Genomic DNA, 22,733 nt, shown 5'->3' on the forward strand with positions numbered 1-22,733 from the left:
TGTCCGCTTGTAGGCTGGAATAATTTAATTCTAGAGTGTAGAAAACCCACAAACATTCTTCTGTGTTTCATGGGGCACTTCTGTGTTGTTGGACAAAAATTATTACATTATTTTCAAAAGAAACAGGGTCTAATATTGGTGTGTAATATTGGTGTGGCTTCCCAGTGGATCTCTGTGGCCAGTCTATTACCTCAATATGATGTCAGTCATCTATTTGCGCAAAGTTTCAACCCACTTCGGTTGACTTAATTATCTACTGTATCTATCTAACTATTAATTCACTAAACCTGTGTGTTTGTGTGTTTGTGTGTGTCTGTCTGTGTCTCTCCCAGCCATAACTTGGGCACCGCGGCACCGCCCAACCGAACAGCCTCAAACTTGGCGTGTGTGTCCCATTAGGGGGACAGCGAATCTCTCTGTGTTTAGGACTGGGAGGGGGTACCGGCTTCCCTGATTGGCCAACCCGACCAGTTGGACATGTCAGACAACGACTATATCAAGGAGTGGACATGTATTGCCGACTTGCACCGTTCTGGGCTTTTCTAAAAAGTACTGGGAGGGGGTACCGGCTTCCCTGATTGGCCAACCCGACCAGTTGGACATGTCAGACAACGACTATATCAAGGAGTGGGCATGTATTGCCGACTTGCACCGTTCTGGGCTTTTCTAAAAAGTAAAGATATTCACAAGTGAAAAATATTCTGGGATTTACTTCCTTAGCCTATACAGCACAAGAAATGTGGCCTGCGGACAGCCTTCCCTGAAGTGTGTGCGGCCCTTTTCTCATTTTTACTTATTTACTGCCTTAGGCCAGCACCTCACCAACACTGGTGTGCGCCCTTTCCTGTTTTGTCTACCTGCGGATAGACAGACCCAGACACAGACCCTTAATCTAGACGGTCTCTTATAGCTGACACATCGTAGAGAAGTAGTTGTTTGGTGTTTGTCTGTGGACAGATTTTGTCCCCAGTTCCCATCCCTCACTGTCAAAAACAGAATCTGTCTCCGAAGCGTTTAGTGAACACCTGTTCCAAAATCATTCACTGGAGTGCCCCCCTCCCAAGCCGGGCCTCATCATAGGAGCGGCAAGGCAGGGCAAAGGCCCATGGCATCATGGGTACCCATGCCCTTCAACCTCAGGTCCACATGCTTTTGCTGTGCAACACTGTTGTATCATCGAGCATAAATTAAACCTAATTTGTCCAAAATGTGTTACTTTTTAAGATTCAAATTCAAAAGTAGCAGATCTACACGTTTTCGAGCTTGCAGATCTGCTACTTTTGATGCTTTCGTGATGATCAAGTAGGGCGTCAATTTACAAAAAAATAAACCCAAAAGTTACTAATCACAGTGTCAAAGCCACCTGCCTGAATTGAAGCACAATTTGTCCACTCAATCTGCTGCTTGGCAAATGCTTTATTTATAATAACTTACATTATTTTGAAATGCAATCACAGCCCGATGGTTCCCAAACAGCTCTCTTGCTTGTAATCGTCTGATCATCTGATTATGTTATGTCTGTTTCCTGTCTGTTTTTACTCATGCCCAAAACCAAATTGCCTTTTGTGTGATGAATACATTTGTATTGAATTGAACAGAGTTCAAAGATGGGTTCAGTCTGGGCAAGGCCACCAGGCATGGTGGTACAGTTGGGTGCCACCGATATTGTCCCTTATCATTTGACCCATTTAGGCCTGACCTCAAAATTTTAAAAAATCCTTCTAAATCCTCCAGTTTTCTGAAATAAATATTTTCAAGATTTTTCAAAAATAGCAGACCTACAAGCTCGTAGCGCGCCACTCGGTGGCGCGCTATGAGCTTGTAGATCTGCTATTTTTCAATAGCTAAATTATAACATAATGTTTAAAACACCAAAAGGGGTTCCCGCCCAAAATGGGTTAACTGTCCTTTTGCGCAGATCACGCAAACCTCAGCAAAAAGAAAAGGACAATATCGATGTCCTCCAACTGTATCTGATACCATTCCTTTCCATTCAGTGTTGTTTTCGTCAACTAATACTATGACGAAAAATGTTCGTCGACTACCTTTTTTCACTGACAAAAACGACATAAAAACGAAATAAAAACTAAGCCATGATGACTAAAGCTATGACTAAATATACTGACAATTTCGTCAACAAATAAAAAACTACACTAAAATGTTAGGAAGGGGACTAGTGGACAAGAGATGCAGTAAGTAAGTAATTTTACACTTGGTTGCATGCTGTAAATAGCAGATCTACAAGTCGTGCTGCAACGCGTTGTGAGCTTGTTACTTGCTATTTTGCTATTACGTACTTGCTACTTGCTATTTTCAGCAAGTGTAAAAATAGTCATTACGATGGCATCAACGCCCACCAAAATACATTTTAGTCGACTAAATCACCTGTAGATTTAGTCGACTAAAATCTTCTGATATTTAGACTAAAACTAGACTAACACTAAAACATTCCAGGTGACTAAAATGTGACTGAAACTAAATTAAAACTATTGAAGAGACTATGACTAAAACTAAAATCAAAATTTGCTGCCAAAAACAACACTGTTTCCATTAGCGTTGTTACAACATGCCAACAAGCTTCCAATGGACATTTCCTGATAACTGTAGTACTGATTATACCGCATTCTCAACTATTATGACCAAGACCTTCCCCTCCGTTTAGTTCTGTTACCCATCAGCCCACCCCGCATGATGGTTTACCTTAGCCGCAATTTGCAACTCTAGATTTATTTTATTATGGGATAAATCTAGAGTTGCAATACCCTCCATTGACTCCCCAGTAGTCCCCATCCATCCAATTTGCGTTTGCGATCTGCTTGTATTAAACAACGTTAAACTCACCAACATTGCAGCTCTAGGCCAAGCTTGAATTATCCTCTTTCAATCTGCATCAGAATCACCTGCACAGAATTTCTTGACAGAAAGTAGCTCATAACATGTCTACGGTGGATTTTTATGAAACAAAATCTCGGCAGATTGAAAGAGGATAATTCAAGCTTGGCCTAGAGCTGCAATGTTGGTGAGTTTAATGTCGTTTAATACAAGCAGATCGCAAACACGTGTGTGTGTGTGTGTGTGTGTGTGTGTGTGTGTGTGTGTGTGCGTGTGTGTGTGTCTGTCTGTGTGTTTCTATGTGCAGGGCGTTGCTGAAAATGAGCACCTGTGCTCAGCTACTTCCCTGGGTAAATAAAGTAAAAAATAAATAAATAAAAACACAAATTGGATGAATGGGGGAGTCAATGGAGGGTATTTTAGATTCATCCCATTATAAAAAAATCTATAGTTGCAAATTGCGGCTATAGGTTTACCTGTCAGTCACAGACTTTTGTCATTCATTGTAGACTAGAGTCTTGGTCTTAATTGTATTTCTTTGTATTCCCTGGTCTAGTTTTCATGGTACTATGTTTGTTTGCTCCAGCTGTGTCTCATTTTGTAATTAACCCTCATGTGTTATATCAGTCTTGTTCCCCATGCAGTCAGTCCTTGTTGAGTCATTGTATCTTGTCACCTGTTTCAGTCTGTTTTAAATTGTTCATGTACACCTGTCTTCTGTATTAAAACACCAATCCATGGGTTTTGAACACCTGCCTGGCTGTCCTGCGTTTGGGTTCCAGTTCCAGACCCCCAGGAACGCGCCCAGGGGGCCGGGCCGGTTCCGGCGTGCCGCCCCGCGTCCGAAACGGTTGAGAAATGACAGTTACCGTGTGGCGGTCCCTCTACTGTACCCTCTACTGTACTGTACTGTCACTGTACTGTATTGGCACACCCGAAAGCATCATATATACAGTTGAGACATGCGTGTGTGTTTGTGTGTGCGTTAGGTTGCGCACAGGTGGTGAAAAACAAGCATGCTGTTTTCGTGCTCATACCCAGACACCCACCCACCCACACACACACATAGCTCCGTAAGGGAGTGGTTGCACTACTCAAAAATAAAAACTTTCATCGCAACCGCAACATGTGAGCTTGTAGATGTGTCCTTGTCAGTCCTTTTGGACTTGTTTTCATAGACATTTTGGTTGCTTATTTCCCTCGCAAAATCTGCCAACACTGATCACCTATTAGGAGGATGCTATACTGTACCAGCTCACCCTTCTGACAATCTCCAATTACAAGTTCAGTGTTCTTTAGACTCCAGCAACCGCCAGAGATAATATTTACAAGTACAAGTGGTTTAATTCTGAGGAGGATCCTATTCCTGGGTGTGATTTTCATTCATGTTTCACGAGCTGAGTTCAGCATGATTAGACTAATTATCCAAACAATTGTGACCCGTAGAGAGAAAGAGAGTGTGTGTGTGTGTGTGTGTGTGTGTGTGTGTGTGTGTGTGTGTGTGTGTGTGTGTGTGTGTGTGTGTGTGTGTGTGTGTGTGTGTGTGTGTGTGTGTGTGTGCGCGCGCACACGTGTGTTTTCAATTTGAATCAAATTAAGGATAAATCTGTCTCTTGCAGAGCATGTGATTAAATCAGATAGTTCAGTGTTCTGCTCAGAATACATAATCACCCTGCTCGTCCTCCACCGGCATCCCTTGGCGAGGTTCAGTTCAAACAAAATAATGTCAGCCCTTTTTTCCCTGTTTTCTCTCGCCCATTGGGGTCCTGTATACTCAATTCATTGAAATGATGCGTATAGTATAACTATTTGACAGTTGACAGTTATATAAACCAAATATTACACCCCCTTTAAATTAAGATGGAGTAGCTATTAGTCTTATTGCTTATTCCTAATGCAGTAGAAGGGCCCTAACTTATGCCATGCCTTACCCGCATATAGCGGGTTTAGAACCTTCCACTATCCGTAAACGGTCTCTTGCGACCACACAACCCACTGTACATTTTGCCGACTCCACCCTTGCGGGTGGAGGTGTGGCTCTAGGGGTGTTGATGCGCTTTCCTTGAAATTGACCTATAGCTAAGCTAAGCCCCTCCCCAAACTGCTATGGTCCAATCACAGCTAAGCATAACATGGGTTAGACAAACCTCTCCACCAATAGTTTTCCTATATGATAAAACATTGTTTAAAAAAATAAATGTCACACACATATTTTTCCAGTGCATACGGCAGGCCTTGTTGACAGATTTTGAAGGTCTGGTTCCAAAAATGAACCAGTATTTAATGTGTAAAATCCATGATATTTACATTGGAATGAATGAGCCCGGCTGGAAAGTGTCCAAGTGGGAGTGTCTAAGTGGGAGCTAAAGGTGAATTGCTATCTTACCCACACAGGTTTAGGACAGTGGAAAGTGCCTCCTCAAACCATTCCCAGCTCAGAGGTCTCGTTCTGTCTCAATTCTCCACAAATCTGTCATTGTAAGTTTAGTATAATCAGCAGTGTCAATTCCTTGTGTCCATGTTCCTTGTGTACAGTATATAATTGTCTATTCAAATAAGTTATTTGATTTGTGCTGTGCATTATGCCGAATTCCATTCGTTCGTTCAGTTCCATCACTCCACTGCGCAGCAAATATTAAATCATTCCAATAATATAAAATTCCCCATAATCAGTAACACGTAGATGATACGTGTTGTCAAATGTGGTTTTATTGAAAGGCAATTAAAGGCTAGATGGTAAGGAAGCAACGGGTGTCATTTCTAATCTTATTTCACCTCAGCACAGCACAGCGGTAAGTCTGTTTAATTAATCTCGCTTCATAGAGAGACAACACCATCACAATCTATATACCAAATTAAAACTGGAACCTCATAGATTAACAGAACTTAATACAAAAAATGCTTCAAATATGAGTGAGTTATGGCTTAATGAAATAGTGTTCTTGGCTGTTGTGGGGGTGCGGCGTGAGGGGGGGGAGGCGCGGCGCGGCGCAGCTCTTCCATGGGCCATAGTGTAATGCAACATTGCACTGGGGGTAATGGGTAATGCATAAAGGATTGGGCTGTCTTCTCTTAAAGGCAATGGCATGTGGCACGGTGATTGGTTTCATTATTGTAACGCCCGAACCACACCTATGCATAATGTAAATGTAACGGGTAGCGGAGGTGTTTTAACCAACCAGGGCCCAGTATTCAAATATGGGGCGGGACATTGCAAAAAATAAATCTAACACTGAGAGGGACGAGATTAATATCCATGCAGTGATATTAGTATCACTACACAAGGCTACTAAATGCCAGACATCTGCCATTTTAAACAAACACTGTGAATTGTGTTCAAGTCGCATTTGCCCGAGACCTGCCACCCCTTCAGCTGCCAACCTGCTACAGTAAAGCACAGCCCCGCACAGCCCACAGTGTGCAACATGTTGCTCACACACACACACACACACACACACACACACACACACACACACACACACACACACACACACACACACACACACACACACACACACACACACACACACACACACACACACACACACACACACACACACACCACACTTCAAGGCAGGCACTCCCTTCTGCTGCCTTCTGATCCAGTGCCAGAATGCAGCCATCTTCCTATGAACAACTCTTTGTTTTGTTTGGTTGCAAGCCAGCTAGCCTCCCTTTTTCAGCTACAGCCCCTGGGAGAGAGAGAGATGCTTTGTGTCTGTGTCCACACACACACACACACACACACACACACACACACACACACACACACACACACACACACACACACACACACACACACACACACAGAGCAAGTAGAATGCTCCATTTATTTTCCTATTATAGCCAGACGTGTCTCCAATAGCTTACATGCTGTTCGGTCTCAGCTCTTTTTATTCTCTCTGTTTCACATAATAAAAACAAACAAAGTGGGTTTATTTGGAGAGCATCATGATCGCTGCCCCCCCCCCCCCCCGATATGCCCAGACATGGAGACTGACTGTTGGGAACGATGGGATGGAAAGATGGGCAGCAGTGCCTCAGGACGTAGATCGGCGTCGTCCCAAAGCCTATACAGCTGTTGATTGGCCAGTAACCACTGAGGGTGGCAGTTGGGGCAAACGTTCACCCCAAAACATGATTTACTGTGCCTATCGGGACATAACGCGAATGGAGCTCAAGCAAAATTCACAGCGTTCTGCATGCCGACTTCCTCGCTTTAGCTTGCTTGGCGGTGACTCTCGTGGCTTAAGTTTGCTTGAGATGGCAGTGGCACGCCTCTGTGGTGGCAAACTCTGCGTTCGTCACAGAAGTGGGGCGCTCTCAAAGCAGTCATCAACCTGGTTGAAGACGGTCAGTATGTCACTCTCCTCGTCATGGGCATGACTTGGAGGATGGCAACTCCATCAGCAGAAGATCGGCAGACACAAGGCAGCTCATACAATTTGTTGGACAATGTCTACAATCCTTGCCCACCATTGTGATGCTCACCGTATCATCTGTGTGAATGACCCATACGATGCAGCATACTCAACTAAAGATGATGAGCGAGACCTGCGTGTACAGGGCAAGGCACATGTACCCAATACGTACATGACATTGAATGACCCCTTCCCCTCTGCCAAGGCATTCAAAACACTACTGTGTAGTGTCAGTAACAAGGAGCGGTTGCAAAAATGAATATGCAGCTACCTCACAGACCTGGCACAGAATGTGAATGCAGCGATTGTCTATGCTGTTGGCCCACATTACTTCAACTTGTCAACACAACAACCGATGGAAGACTAGCATTGAGCAGTCTGAAGCCGACATCATCCTATTCACCGTTTATGCTTAATCTAATAATCTAATTCCTAATAATTAGGATTTGGTAAATGCAGACGACAAATTTCACATCTAGTCAAAAGAATACTCCAAAGGAGTGGGGACAAAATTATTAGTTATTATTAATTATTACAGACTCGATACAATTATTCAAACCCAGCAATTTTGAATGTGCCACAGCCAGCAGCGATGTTTTGAATATATATATATAATATTTTATATATATATATATATATATATATATATATATATATATTCTTTTTTTGGCATGAAAGCCACAGCATACGTTTCACTCCGTGCTATTTCAAGGCTCATCACAGTCGCATAATTGAATTGTCTTGCATGGGTGAACTTAATTGCCTCAAGTGCCAATGAGCCTGCATGGGCTTCAGAATGGAGGAGGGTCCAGGGGGTGTGCTTCTACAGCCACTCGCCACGCCAGCATGCCCTCTCACACTAACAGTGTTGTTTTTGGCAGCTAATTTCTATTTCAGTTTTAGTCAGAGTCTCTTGAATAGTTTTCATTTATAGTTTGTCACATTTTTGTCACCTGGAATGTTTTAGTTATTCTAGTTTTAGTCGACTAAATGTCATAAGATTTTAGTCGACTAAATCTACAGTTGATTTAGTCGACTGAAATGAATTTCGGCGGGCCTTGATGCCGTCGTAATGACACTTGCTAAAAAAATAGCCGATCTACAAGCTCACAACGCGTCGCAGCGCTATTTTCAGCATGCAACCTAGTGTAAAATGACTTATACTGGATATCTTGTCCACTAGTCCCTTCCTAACATTTTAGTCTAGTTTATATTCGCCAACGAAATTGTCAATATATTTAGTCTTAGTTTTAAGTCATCATATAGCTTAGTTTTTATTTAGTTTCCATTTAGTTTTCGTCAGTGAAAAAAGGTTTCGTCTTAGTTTTAGTTGACAAAAACAACACCCTCATGCTCTCACAGCACATCTGGATGTGTGGGGGGGAGCTCAAGGGGCGGATGCCAACCCTTTCTGGATCAGGGCCCACTTGAAAATCTCGAAAGTGTTCACAGTCCGCCATGTTGCCCACTTAGTTAGCACGGCCTTCCACGTAACACGGCGGGCATTTTCAGAGCATGTTTACTTTAATGATACATCAAATTGCATTCTGGCTTGGATAAATGGGTATATAAACATAGTATAAATGGTAAATGGTGCATTTAAACAGCGCTTTTATCCAAAGCGATTTACATACAGTGCTCTACAGTACTGTAGATTGTGCATTACATTCACACCCATTCATTCATATTCACCAATCACCGACGGCGGACAAAACCATGCAAGGCATCAACCTCACATCATGAGTTCCTTGAGTCTTGCTCAAGGACACTTCGACACTAACTCTAGTTCAGTCAGACAACTCTTAGAGTGAATTTAGAATATATATTTATTGAGCATAATTGAGCATAGATATATGAAGCATAGATTGGCGTCAGGGCTCTGTCCCTATTCATTCCCTGTAACATTAACATTTTAGTTAGGTTATATAAGCCAAATAGAATTACAGGGAATGAATAAGACCGCAATACAGGGGGATCTAGAAACAGAGCCTACACAGGTGGATGCTGGGCAGGCGGTGGGATTTGCAAAAACTTCATGAGCAGCAGGTTAGCAGCAAGCGAGGCAGGGAGACCGCAGCAGCAGCGCACGTCCGCACAGCAGGAGAGAAGCCAGGAATGAGCAGGTAGCCGCTCTGATCAGGTAAAGAGTGCATGAGACTAGTCACCATCAGATCACGTAGGCGCGCTCACGAGTTGTCTGCCTGAACTATAGCTACGCAAGCTTCGCATCATTAGTATATGGAGACCAGAGCAGAATGAAAATACCACATCATTGTTTACAAGCATTCACTATCTAGTACACAGTATGACAATGTCAAAAACATATACATATCTCTAATATCAACTGAATATCAACTTGTGGATATTCAGGACAAAATCATATATTTCTAATAAGACATATACAATATTATAAATGTCCTGTTCTTCCATAAGGATAATGATAGCCTACTGATCATGCCAGTATTAATTATCTACCCAGAATTACAAGGTTGTGGCGATGCCATGATGATTCAGTCTATATTCTAAAGTTCTAAATTTATCGGTATCACAATGAAAACAGTTTTCTTTCTCTTTTTTTTTTACTTCACCGTAATTCTTTAATAATAATAATAATAATAATAATCATCATCTGTATTGTCCCCAAAGGGATATTTGTCTTCACAATTCCAACACCAACAAAAAACAACACAAACCCATATGACACAACAACATATCACCATGTCATATTATCATTAAAATATTGAGTTTTGGCGGTCCCTCTTGCAACATCCTCAAGGCCCAACCAATGGGCACCGGACCACAGGTTTGGAATCACTAATCAATACTATTCAGGCAAGCCCTCTGAAAAGCCAGACTTTCATTGTATTACTATTACTATACTTGCTGTGCAGCGAAAATAGAGCTTGCAGATATGGCTATTTTCGGCGTGTGTGAGTGACACGTGTGCGACACGGACTTGCTACAGGGCATGAATTAGGCATGACGTGTCACACGTCCTCACCCCCACACGGGCCTGGATGAGCAGTGATTCATGCCCACCCTCCTCCCGCCTGGTGGCTCGGCTCAGCAGGGAATGACACACACACACACACACACACACACACACACACACACACACACACACACACACACACACACACGCGCGCGTACGCACAGGTGGTTAAACATCCACATAAACTGTCTTTTAGTTGGGATTCATTCTACACAATAATGTTGCCTTGGGGCTTCCTTGCACAGATCCTCAGCATTCTCTCCTGATCAGCCTCATTATAATTGTATTCATTCTCAAAATGTAAATTCAAGCATGAGGAGTTGTCGCCATCTAGTGGTTAAACACTAGACATAAATTACAGTCCCAACTCATTTCTATTCCAGCAGGTTTGTATTGATCCTCCAAAGTCAATACAATGTCTTCCTTTCCGTATAATAGGCAAAATGAGAGAATCTGATGTGGCTTCTGTCGGAGTGCGATGCATTGTGAGCTTGTAGATTGGCTATTTTCACTATTTTAAAATGTTTTTCAAAATAATGATTAAAAAAAGCAATGGTTTTGGACATACAAGCGACGACACATAACATTTATATATTTCTTTTCTGGCAGGATTACCCTCCCTCATGTCGGTTATGCAGCAGGATTACCCTCCCTCATGTCGGTTATGCAGCAGTCCCACACGTTCACACTAGCCTCGTGTGGCCAGGCTATATTTGTCTGGAACCAGGCTACGTTCACACACCTTGGGGACACAATTATGGCGTCCAGTATGACTCAGTGTTCTGCTACTAGCCATTAGAATACTGCAGTGTAACAGCGGGGTTAATTGCCTTGCCCAAAGGTACCATAGCAGAGGATGTTCGGGGAGGAGGCAACACCCCTTCATGTCCCTTCCATGCTCGCTCTGTATTGACCCAGTGACAAGCCTGAGTCTCTCTGGCTCACTAACAAGATAATATTCTGGCCTCAATCAAGGCATAATGTTATCACAGCATACATGCTGCTTATTTATAGCCGTAATCGCACTATTGACAGTTTACACACACACACACACGCGCGTGCATGTGCACATATACACACATTTACAATGGTTGTGAGGACATCAACGATTGTATGAATGCCATTTTTACTGAAATAGCGAAAATAGTGATCTAAGCTCCCAACCTGATATAGTCAGAATTGCTATTTTTGGTCTGCGACACCGGTAAATGGTGCATTTATATAGCGCCTTTATCCAAGGCGCTTTACATAGATTGTGCATTACATTCACACACACATTCATACACTGATGGCGGGGGAAACCATGCAAGGCACCAACTTGCACAACTGGTACTCTATGTGATAATGCTGGCCGATGAAGCATACCAGTCCACAAATTCATCTTATGCATTTTATTTACCTTAAAGTGCATTAAACAGTGCAAGCCGGTGACAAATACAAAAATAAATAATACTGGCCAAAATGTTCCAAAAATACAACACTTGCTGGCTAAACTTTTAAGAAAACAAAATGGGTACTGTTACAAGCTTATGACTCCTACATTGAGGCCCTGGCTCGCAGCTGATTGTAGTCTCAGCCTCAAGTCACACTGAACTTTTCCTCACTTGCAGCATTCCTGCTCTTAACAGGTGGGACTAACCAAATACAATCATAGTAATTGGTATCGATTATCTCATACAAAGGCCAATCCAGGCCCATGAGTTGATCTACAATTACTGACTTGCTTCTAAATTTATTTTCAATTTATGCCAGTCAATACATAATTCAGGCACCAAAAACATACAATGAAAAATGCAAAATAACAGGAACAAACAGCCCTGCTTCTCAGTACTTGGCAGTTGGCACCCTCCAATCTAGAGAGGACTGCCGGCACTGCAGGGGGGAGACGGGTGACAAACATAATTCAACTTCAGTGTAGTAATACAGATATAAACATATTTAAAACTCTTTTAATCATTGTGTGAATTACTAATAATGTCATTTGTACAATATATATGATTATGAACCATCACTTCCAATGTAGCTGGTTTGTCAATATCAAGTTGACTTAATTTGGCAGGTCTGTGTCCTCACACAAGTACAGTAATACAAGCTTGCATGCGCGCGCGCGGACGCACGCGCACACACACACACACACACACACACACACACACACACACACACACACACTCACACTCACACTCTCTCTCTCGTCATTCAGAGTTAAGGCAGGATGTGTCCTAGGCTAACAGACAGCTGGGAGGCACACAGCTGGTGGAGGTGCACAGACGTACAGGGAGATGTGTGTGTGTTCAGTGTGAGCACTGTCTCCACTCAACATGATCCCACATTTCATCAACACATCTGTCCTCAGCAAACAGGGTAAGTACAGCCTAGGGCTGGCCAATTAACTCAATGTATATACAAACAATAACCCACTTAATCTTGGCTCATGTAGGTTCATCAAGAAGCAAGGTTTCTTTTGGCTACATCTTTATGTTTGTTTGCTATGGCCAGGGATAGGCTATATCAACAAATGGACACAAAGATTTTCTTTTTTTCATCGACTAAATTGTCTACTCTAGCCAATAGCCGATCCACAACGAATTGTGAGATTTATACAGGTATGTAGATCGGCTATTTTCAATATATGTTTTTATAATCATTATTTAATTGTAATCGAGGCAAAAATTTGAAATAACCGTGATGTTTTTTATTTATTTTAAGTCATATCGCCCAGCCCTATAGTACAGCCTAACAATGGCAAATACTGTTTATTTGTGTAACCAGTAACCACAAATATAACTAAATTGACCTGTAAGGGGCCATTTGGTTACATTTGTACACTCTCAGAGTTACAAAGGGATAGATGAACATGAGTATATTACTGTGTAGCTTAAATACAGTACGCCTAGGCTGAATTCCTTGGATGGGATCTATAAAGGTATATCTCTAAGCTTTCTGTATTAAATATTAAATATTAATAATATTCTACTGAAGGTATGGTTCTCTAAAGGTTTGTAAAGAATGATACCAACATGAATGGTAATTATTTTATAAATTACTGCTAAATAAGGTAAATATAATTATTAGCAAACTAATAATTATAGTACCGGTATACTATATACTTTTTGAAGTTTAGCAACAGAAAAGTTCAGCAGCCGTTTTAAATGTAGTGTACAGTTGTACAGTTGATTTCTGACTAATGTTGTGAATCATTAAGCTCCTGTTAAATTAAGAATATCATAAATCTGTCTATAAATTATATAAAAAAGCCTTAAAAAGCCTTTTAAAATGCCAGTGAAAATAGAGAGAGACTGCGGTATGTGTCCTAACCATTGAACTATTGGGTTGCCGATAAAAGCATAAGAGCAAATTAACACTAGAGAAAACCTGATATTCTAGGAATGTCTGTCTGTCTGTCTGTCTGTCTGTCAGTCAAAGTACTGACATCATAGCGTACTCTCATAACGTGTTCTGCAGTAGTACAGATTAACCACTTCTAGACTTAGTAAACTGACCTGAGTTGTCTCTGTACTTGGACCGCTTTTTTTCTGTCTACACCCAAATCTCTTTGCCAAAAATAGCCGATCTACTGAACCTCAGAATCCATATTCTGGGGGGACTACAACATTCTCGTGTATCTGTTTTTTTTTTTTAAATATAATGTTCCCCCGTGAATATGGGTGATGGGGATCAAGTGCTTGCAGCAGAGTATAATATTTGTCCATTCTATCTTTCACTTGTCAAATAGACAGAACAGTGTATGCTGAAATGTGATGATCACAAAAACTGCTTTCCGCTCAGCTGGACAAGATTGAATACACTATCTCAGATTAAATGCAAACAGACACATGTGATTGGGGCCAATAGATCAACATCCCAGGTTTCACTCTCTTGGCAGCAGACGTTCAAACATTCGGTTCCTGGAAACTAGACTATGGAGACAGCTTGGCTTGGCTCTGGGTTGTAAATCAATTATCACATTGGCCAAGGTTATACAACCGCTGAACCTGGGGTTGGATAACAAAAGGTAACAATGAATGGCCTCCGATAATTTCTTTGCCACATACACATCGCCTTATTTATTCACTAAGAAGATGAGAAAACAGCATTTGATCAATACTCCCATTATCTATTTAATTAATAGATTAACGCTTGTGTGACAGAGGGAATGGCTTAGTTGTGCGATCCTGATAGAAACTCTATCTAAGCCATTTAACTACTTATGTCCCAGTATACTTTATTGTGCAATGAATAGTGGTTGTAGCGGAGCGGGTAGGGTGCCCCCCTTGGAACCAGAAGGTCCCTGTTTCACGTCCTGCCCCCTGTATATGTGACAAAGTGCCTCTGAGCAAGACAGAAAAAACGAAATGTTTTCATTAAAACGTCAAAGCACTATATTCTGATAGTAATCATTGCTGTATAGTATAGAGTGTTTGTTCAGTAACAATAAGGGTCTCTCTTGTTCTTTAATAAACAGAAAATATATTTGGGCTGCAAATTTTCAGCCAACCAGAGAGAGTACCCATGTATCAGCTTAAATTTGATAGTGTTACTGTTCCAATTTTGTCTGCTCATTTCTTTGTGTCATTACATCCATTTTCACTTGTTTATCCTGTATCCTGTGTGTCTGTAGGTGCGTTTCCATAAAGCCTTTTTTTGCGCATTAAGGTCCTTTCGCAAAATCTCCTGGATGGAAACACCTCAAAATGCGCATAAGTCTGCATTTTTCGCAAAAACACTTTTTCGCTAGAAGGTGGCGGATTTTGGGGCTATATCGAAAAAGTGAAATGCGCAAATGGGTTATGGAAACACTTGCGGAAAATATTTCTAATTAGAAAGCATTGAACTCGCATTATATCGCTTTTAACAGTTGGAAAAGAAAAAAACACACGCGATGGTGAGTATAGTGGACTTGTGGAGTGATCGAACGGGAGGGTGGGTGGGATGTGGATACATAAATTATTAAATTTACACACTCGAGTCTCGAAGCCTCTGTCTGCAGGCTGAGGCTCTTTTGCTCTCGGTGAGGGCGTTCGCCGTTGATCATGAAGTTAGATCGGTGATATTTCTCCTAAACAGCTCGGAACGAAACGGACGAGAGGAGACTAGTCAAAATGGAAATGTACTGTCAAGTCGCAGGGCAGGGGTCCCGATCGTCCCTGACTCCCTGTACTTTGAAAACGAAACTATACCAGCCCCTGTCTAGACAAAAACACACGCGTATTTATTTAACAGACAGCCTGTTTGAAAGACAGCCTGTCCCAGTGGCCAATCTGGACAGCGGACTTCATGCAGACCAACTTGAATAGCCTAAAAGAACGTCAAATGCACCGTGGTGAAGAACAAATCAGAGAAGTGTGTGTGTGTGTGTGTGTGTGTGTGACAGACATGATCAAATAATCGTGTAAGATTATCCTGTAGTGTGTGATGCAGATGCTATCAGATTTCAGACATCAAATGGTAAAATAAATGTCAGATAATATGCGCCTCTCTGTGCGTCTCACTTGACTGGCAAAATAGCGCCATATATAGGCCTACTGCTTATTTAATATCTCCAAAGAAGCGCATTTTGTCAGTGGATGGAAACAAGAAAAATACGCTTTTCTTTTTTCGAATTACTTACTTATTCGCTTCCTATTTTCGAAATGTTTTGATGGAAACCCACCTTGTGTGAGTTCTCTTTCCTGATTGGATCCAATTGGTATCTGAGAATGAGAATGACCTGAGAATGAGTTTTCTGTTTACTAAAGAGATGGAGAAATGAGGACTTACTGAACAAACATTCTAGTACTATCAGAATATGGAGCTATTTAACACTTATTTTACCCCAAAAATATCACTTACCCTACCTTTAACCGCTAACTGCTCCCCGATCGCTGTATTAATAGCACTCACTGCTTAATAATATAGTTAAATAATCGATCATTTCAGTAGCAAAAGCGTCAACATGTCTTCTAAATCTAGTCAACAAGGCCTGCACATGAAAATGTGCGTGACATTATTTCAATGAACTAGAAATACACAAATGTTAGAGGGAGAAACCGTATCAAACTCAATCAACTTTAACGACTGTCCGACAGTAATACACGGAAAGAAGAAGACTAGGGTGATTAGTTAGCTCATTGTCATCACCTGGGTGGGTGAGTCATGTATAACCTTCCCGACGTTAAGCTGTGTATCATGTGTTCAACAACACAGCCACGCAAAATAACATCAGAGGTAGTGCTGTTTTTCCTTTGTTTTGCCAATGGGTTCCCAGATTGGCTATGAGGTGACGGGAGCATATGCCAGTTCAGAAAGCCTCATTGGCCGCTACACTTCATCGACCTGTATCGACGTGAGGGCGGAAGGCACAATATGCCACATGCTGCCAGCCTGCCACTGAATGACTACTGGCCAATTACAGTGCGTCTTTTCTGGGACTCAAATCTGAATCTGTGAAGCACTATAGTAATATAGTAAGAAAGTGGCGACATTAGCATTGACTCCCATTGTAACAATGGAATGCGGAAGTGCTCATTCTATCGCAATGGGATAGTTCCAGCCATAGGAGCAATGTTTGGAACATAGGCACGTCCGCTTTGCAGCGAGATCAAAGCGTGTCGCTACTCTCCTACTCTACACTCTGGTCTTGCGTTGCCAGACTGTTGCCTCTTGCAATAGTTGTCTGGCTTACGTGAGACTAGTGAAGCACCAACGCAGAAGCTTGCCCTCCCTTGAGTACACACGCCCCAGAGCCGAAGGAGGTTTATATGTCTGAGTTTAGCAACGGTTGCTAAACTATTTGGATTGGCATTGGAGTGGGGTTTAGCGAAGGGTCCATTGGACAATCACTTTTGGGGTGGGGTTTAGCGAATGGTCCATTTGTGTAGAGACCGGCTGTCGGCCTGTCTACTCTCCTTCAGCCCTCCTCTTCCGGTGGTGTTCCAGTTTTTCATCCTGAATAACAACTCTACACGTTGTAATGGGAGTTGAATAACAACTCTACACGTTGTAATGGGAGTTGCTGACAGATTGTCGGAGCTCTGAATCTGTCTTGACTGGATTACAAAACAGTAAAACAGTTAATCGAACTGATCAATTATTAAAAATAATAATCGATAATTTCATAAAATTAATTATTAATCAATACCCATGTAGGCTACACACACACACACACACACACACACACACACACACACACACACACACACACACACACACACACACACACACACACACACACACACACACACACACACACACACACACACACACACACACACACACAAAAGCCAACAATCGCTATAAGAAAGTAACACTCTATAGTAAAACTACAGCAGCTCATTCTCCCCTCCAGAGCTGTTCCTGCAGTTTCTGAACCAAACAGCGTTCTGCAGTCAGTATGAGGAGGGGAAGTGGTACTGCTACATCCTGCTGGTGTTCTTCACCTTCGCCCTGCCCGTGGGCATCCTGGGCAACCTGGTCGCCATCATCAACTACACCTGCTTCCAGAAGAGCTGGACCAGCAGCAGAGTGTTGCTGCTCAACCTGGCCCTGTGCGACTCGGCCTGGATCTCCATGCTCCCCGTCACCCTCTACTTCAGCCTCCAGAGGCCCTACCTCAAAGGTGCAGTATTGGTTCCCAAACGTTTTCATATCAAGGACCCCCAAATCGACATTAGCCCGCGGACCCCCATTTGAAAATAATATTCCAGGGACCCCCATAAGAGAAGATTTTTACGGCTCTAGCAGTGATTCTCAACCAGTTTCATTTCAAGGATCCCCAGGTGGTTGACATGCATGTTAGTCTACACTCTATAGACCCTCATTTAATGGCATTTCTATCTCTGGGACCCCAATTCATATTGTAAAATCAATGTTAATTTAACTCTGAGAGTGTACAAATGGAACCAAATGGACCCTAACGGGTCACTCTCAGAGTTACAGACCCATAAGCGTCCATTTGGTTCCAAACTATCATTTAGCTGGGGACCCCCTGGAACTCCCTCAGGTACCCCTGGGGGTCCCCGGACCCCACTTTGGGAACCAATGGTATAAGGGATCTTCTTGTTGTTTGGTCAAATAAGTGTAGTAGCTCTATATTATCATAGTAATCATTGCTGTGTTTCAGTAACAGGGGGTTTTCCTGTCTCTCCAGCTCTTTAATAAACTAAATAAATGTTCAGGTCAGCATTAGATAACCAATTGCATCCAATCAGAAGAAAATACAACCACAAATATAATTGATCAGCTTGTGTTCCAGTTCCAATTTTGTCTGCTCATCAATTCCAATTTCACTTGTTTGTTGTTTTAAGTTCAAGAACTTCAATCTTAAAGAATGGTTACACTATAGACAACAAAACCTGTGACTTTATGTAATCTAATAATCTAGACTAGCGCACTTTAACAGCGAATCCTGTATTACTTGAAAGCAATACTGCACTTGATGCACAAGTTACTTTGGTTACTAATCTGTATTGCCCTATAAAAAACGCTGCTAAACCATATAGTACTGTAGATGCACTCTATAGATTACACCCTTGTACATTGTTCCTGTATACGTTTTTATACTTTGTTTCCTAAATGTATTGTATTCCACTGTCTGCCTGTTTTGTTTTTATGTTTTGTGTGGGGACTGCGGATGTAAATGAGCATCTTTGCAAAATCCGGTATTAGTTCTAATTCTTTTATTTTTAAAAAAAAAACCAAAACAAATACCCATTCCACTCCCTTTAAAGACATCCAGATCTTCTGCCAGTTCAAGAAGGTCTTCTTCAACATCAACATCTACGGCAGCATCCTCTTCCTCACCCTCATCAGCTTCGACCGCTTCGCCGGCACGGTGCACCCCATCGGCTCCCTGCGCTGGTGGGGCGTGGGCCGCGCCAAGCTGTGCACGGTGTGCGCCTGGATCACGCTCTTCCTGGGCTCCATCCCCGAACTATACGTGGCGTTCGCCGTGCGACGTCCGGGCGGCGTGACGGCGTGCATGGACCACATCCAGGGCCCGTTCGCCTACGTCAAGACGGTCACCATCGTCAAGACGCTGCTGGCCTTCGGCCTGCCCTTCGGCGTCATGCTGGTGTTCTACGTCATGACGGTGCGCGTGCTCCGGGGGCGGGGTCTCGCCAATTGCAGGAGGCTCCGGCACAGCCAGCGCGGCGGGGTCTGGGGGAAGCCCCTGCGGCTCCTCACCGCCGCCCTGGTGGTGTTCGTGGTGTCCTTCGTGCCGTACCACGTCATGATCATCACGCTGGTGTTCATGAGGTGCCGCGACCAGGTGACGCCGGCCAACACCAACGTCCTATACGCCTCCTACGAGTTCTTCGAGGCCCTGTGCAGCGTGAGCAGCTGCCTGGACCCCGTCATCTACATCCTGGACAGCGAGAAGCTCCAGAACAGGCTGCTGGCCTGCAGGAGAGGCCAGTACAGGAGGGCATGCTGCAGAGCCAGCAGGAGGGTCCAGGCTATTCGGTGACATTTAGAGTTGTGTGTGATTGTGTTAAGTCACTGGTTCTCAAGCCTTTTCATGTCAAAGAACCACAAATAAACATGAATTTGGCTGCGGACCCCATCTGAAAATATGTTGTGCCAGGGACAAGATTTGCGTTGATAAAAATGTTTCAAAAAATATTAAAAAATGTTCAAATGCAAGGTTATAGCAGATCTACAAGAACGGGTCACATCGCAATACGTTGTGAACCAAATAGCACATGTATGCAGGGTTAACCCATTAAGACCTGAGGCCATACAAATGCCTTTTAAATAAGTAGTTCTCACATTTTAAAGATGTTTTAAAAAAATTGCAGATGTACAAGCTCGCAGTGTGGCACTTGCTTGTATATCTGTAATATTTTAATGGTAGGTGAACTGTCCCACAGGGCCCTGCTCTGAGACACAGACTGAGGAGAAACTAGAAGAAGTGCCCCTCGGGGCACAGGTCTCCACCAGGATTGATATTTGGATACAATCTGAAGGACTGATGTAAAAAAGAGTGTTGCACACAAATGGGCCTCCTGGTGGCGCTCAGAAAGGCATAATTGAAAAATGCAGGCCAGATGTTTTTCCTTGGGCTGTAGGGAGTGTGCACATAATGTTTTGTGCATACAAAGTTTTATGCAGATCGGTGCATGTAAAGACGTGACTTGGCCTGTTATAGAACCACCATGAGGCTGATTTGAAAAAAGTCAAGTGGCATTGCTTCCTCAGCCTAGTGGGGATATGCGTGCACAGTTTCACTGCACTCGGGCCCTGCGTTCATGATTTGCAGCATTTTGTACAAAACGGGCCAGTCTTGAAAACTTTGGAAGGCAATCTTAGCCAATCAGTGTAGAATCTGAGAAATGCAACAGGCTCGTCGTGATCACATGACTACACAGATCATGTGTACAGATTTGCATGAGATTTGGATGAAATTTGTGCGACTAATATAAACAAATCTGTTTTGCAGAAATTGGCCTCTGGGAGATGTGGAAAATGCAGGGAAAATGTTTTGCCATGGCCTCTAGGGAGTGCGCATACAAAGTTGTACACAGATCGATGCAGTTAAAATCAGGAATTGGCCTGTTATAGCGCCACCGTGAGTCTGTCCGTGTACAATTTCATGGAAATTGCACACTGTGTTTGATTTGTGGCATTTTGGCGGACCAATCATTCGAGCTTTGGAAGCCAATTTTAGCCAATCATGGAATATGGGAAATGGTGCAGATCCATGTTGATCACATGACTATGGAGATAGTATATACTGAATTGCGTGATGTATGGATAAAATGTGTACGAGTAATCTACAGAAATGTGTTGGCAAAATCGGCCTCATGGTGGCGCTATAACAGGCCGTTGTGGAAAGTTTGGGGCAGAGGTTAGTCGTTGGCATACAGGTAGTGTGTGTGCAAAGTTTGGCATCAACCGGGTTAACGGGGCCAGAGATTAGCTGTTAACGGACGGACACACGGACGGACGGACGGACGGACAGACGGACAGAGTGCAAAACATACTCTCTCCCCATGCCTTCGGCCTGGTGGAGACAATAAATGGTACCATATTATGATGAGCATTAATGAGGGCCAATTATATGAAGATAAGTTGAAAATGGGTTGAAAGTGGTATTTTAATGCACAAGGATTGAGGCTTTAATCTTGTTTTGTATGAGGCAGATTCATCATTATGAGCAGGACAGTGGTCAGTTTCACTCCTCTGTTTTATTGCTACATAAAGTGGAAGCAGTATACTGGCCTGGCCCTAGCCACAATAAGACTCATTATTCTTGCTGATAGAGTTTCTATTTGGAAGGTCAACTGAAAAACACTATATTTAAGTAAGATTTTTTTCTTTTGTGTTTTACTAAATCTTTATCAAAAGATTTGTGTAACCCATTTCTTTCACCCAGTGTGAAAGAAATGGGTTACAGCTGTGAGGCGACAGCGCCACCATGCCCTCTACTCAAGTAAGATTTTAAATACGGGTAGTAGTTTCTCTATTGTGGTATTAAATTGGACTACTTATTCCACTAGTGTCTACAGCATAGAATACTCTTTATTGTGTAGTGTGTATAACAGTGGGGGAAATTCATCTAATGGTGGTAGGTCCATGAGGAAAGGAAATGCCAAAGGCCAATCTGATGATTGACAGGCGATGGTCATCATGCGTTGTTCCGCATTTTGCTGTCGGGCAGAAACCTCTTATCTCTATATTTTAACTTTGATGTTTTAACTTTTTTTTGTAAATTGACGCCCTACTTGATCATACAACAGTGTCCCACAAAAGCATCAAAAGTAGCAGCAGTAGCATCTGCAAGCTCGAAGCTCGTTTTGGGCTTGTCGATCTGCTACTTTTGCTATTTTTTTAATTTGAATCCTGGTATTGGTTTCCACCCGACAGAGACAATATTATGGTTCTAGAGAAAACAGAGAAAAGCAGTGCATGATGGCAAAAACAACATCCAATCCTCCATTGGTAGCTGTGTGTGGTGAGATGGGATGTTGGCAGTGCTCACCTGCTGGCTGCTGGAAACTAGAAAACAGCTCCTAATCAAATATAGTGTTTGGCAGTGCACTGCACTGGAAACTCAATCTGAAACAATGGATGGAATGGAAGCAGTCATGATGAAAGAAGTAAACAGAGCGGGCACTGGAAAACCAAAACATTCCCCTGTGTCTGTTTGTCACCTCTGATGCACTGATACTCACTTCCTCCACAGTATTTTTTCTCCATTTGCAAGCGCTTGATTACAAACAAACAAGCCAGAAAATAGCATAACTACAGTATACAAGCTAATAAAGCTATAAGTGAGCTTGTAGATCAACTATTTTAACATTTTTTGATGATAATGAAATGAAAAATGTACAGTATATGTATGTTAAATAGTGGTATCAAACATAAATATCAGACGGTCTGTGTTTAATTCAGTCTGACCAGCAGCACGGAAACATGTGATAAAGAAATCACACTTTTGTGAAGTGAGGGCCGCTATTTTTTTATTTTGTACATTTGGCTCCTTATTTCTTTCTTCTATGAATTCTCTG

The 22,733-nt window shown here is 42.5% G+C and overlaps 2 protein-coding genes across 2 annotated transcripts in view; one reads left to right on the forward strand and one right to left on the reverse strand.

The window, feature by feature from the left end:
- The window catches only part of tmem117 (transmembrane protein 117), a 101,180-nt gene that overhangs the window by 52,412 nt on the left and 26,035 nt on the right, over window positions 1–22,733 (reverse strand). The gene's annotated exons all lie outside the window — the stretch shown is intronic.
- LOC306923192 (P2Y purinoceptor 1-like) lies at window positions 12,518–19,690 on the forward strand (the record flags this gene model as incomplete). The annotated part of the gene is made up of 3 exons (XM_079501220.1): window positions 12,518–12,606; window positions 17,570–17,839; window positions 18,951–19,690. Exons 1-3 carry the CDS (start codon window positions 12,564–12,566, stop codon window positions 19,688–19,690), a joined length of 1,053 nt encoding a protein of 350 aa, XP_079357346.1. The 5' UTR covers window positions 12,518–12,563.

This window comes from Electrona antarctica (genome assembly GCF_951216825.1).
Source record: "Electrona antarctica genome assembly, chromosome: 5".
NCBI classification, from domain to species: Eukaryota; Metazoa; Chordata; class Actinopteri; order Myctophiformes; family Myctophidae; genus Electrona; species Electrona antarctica.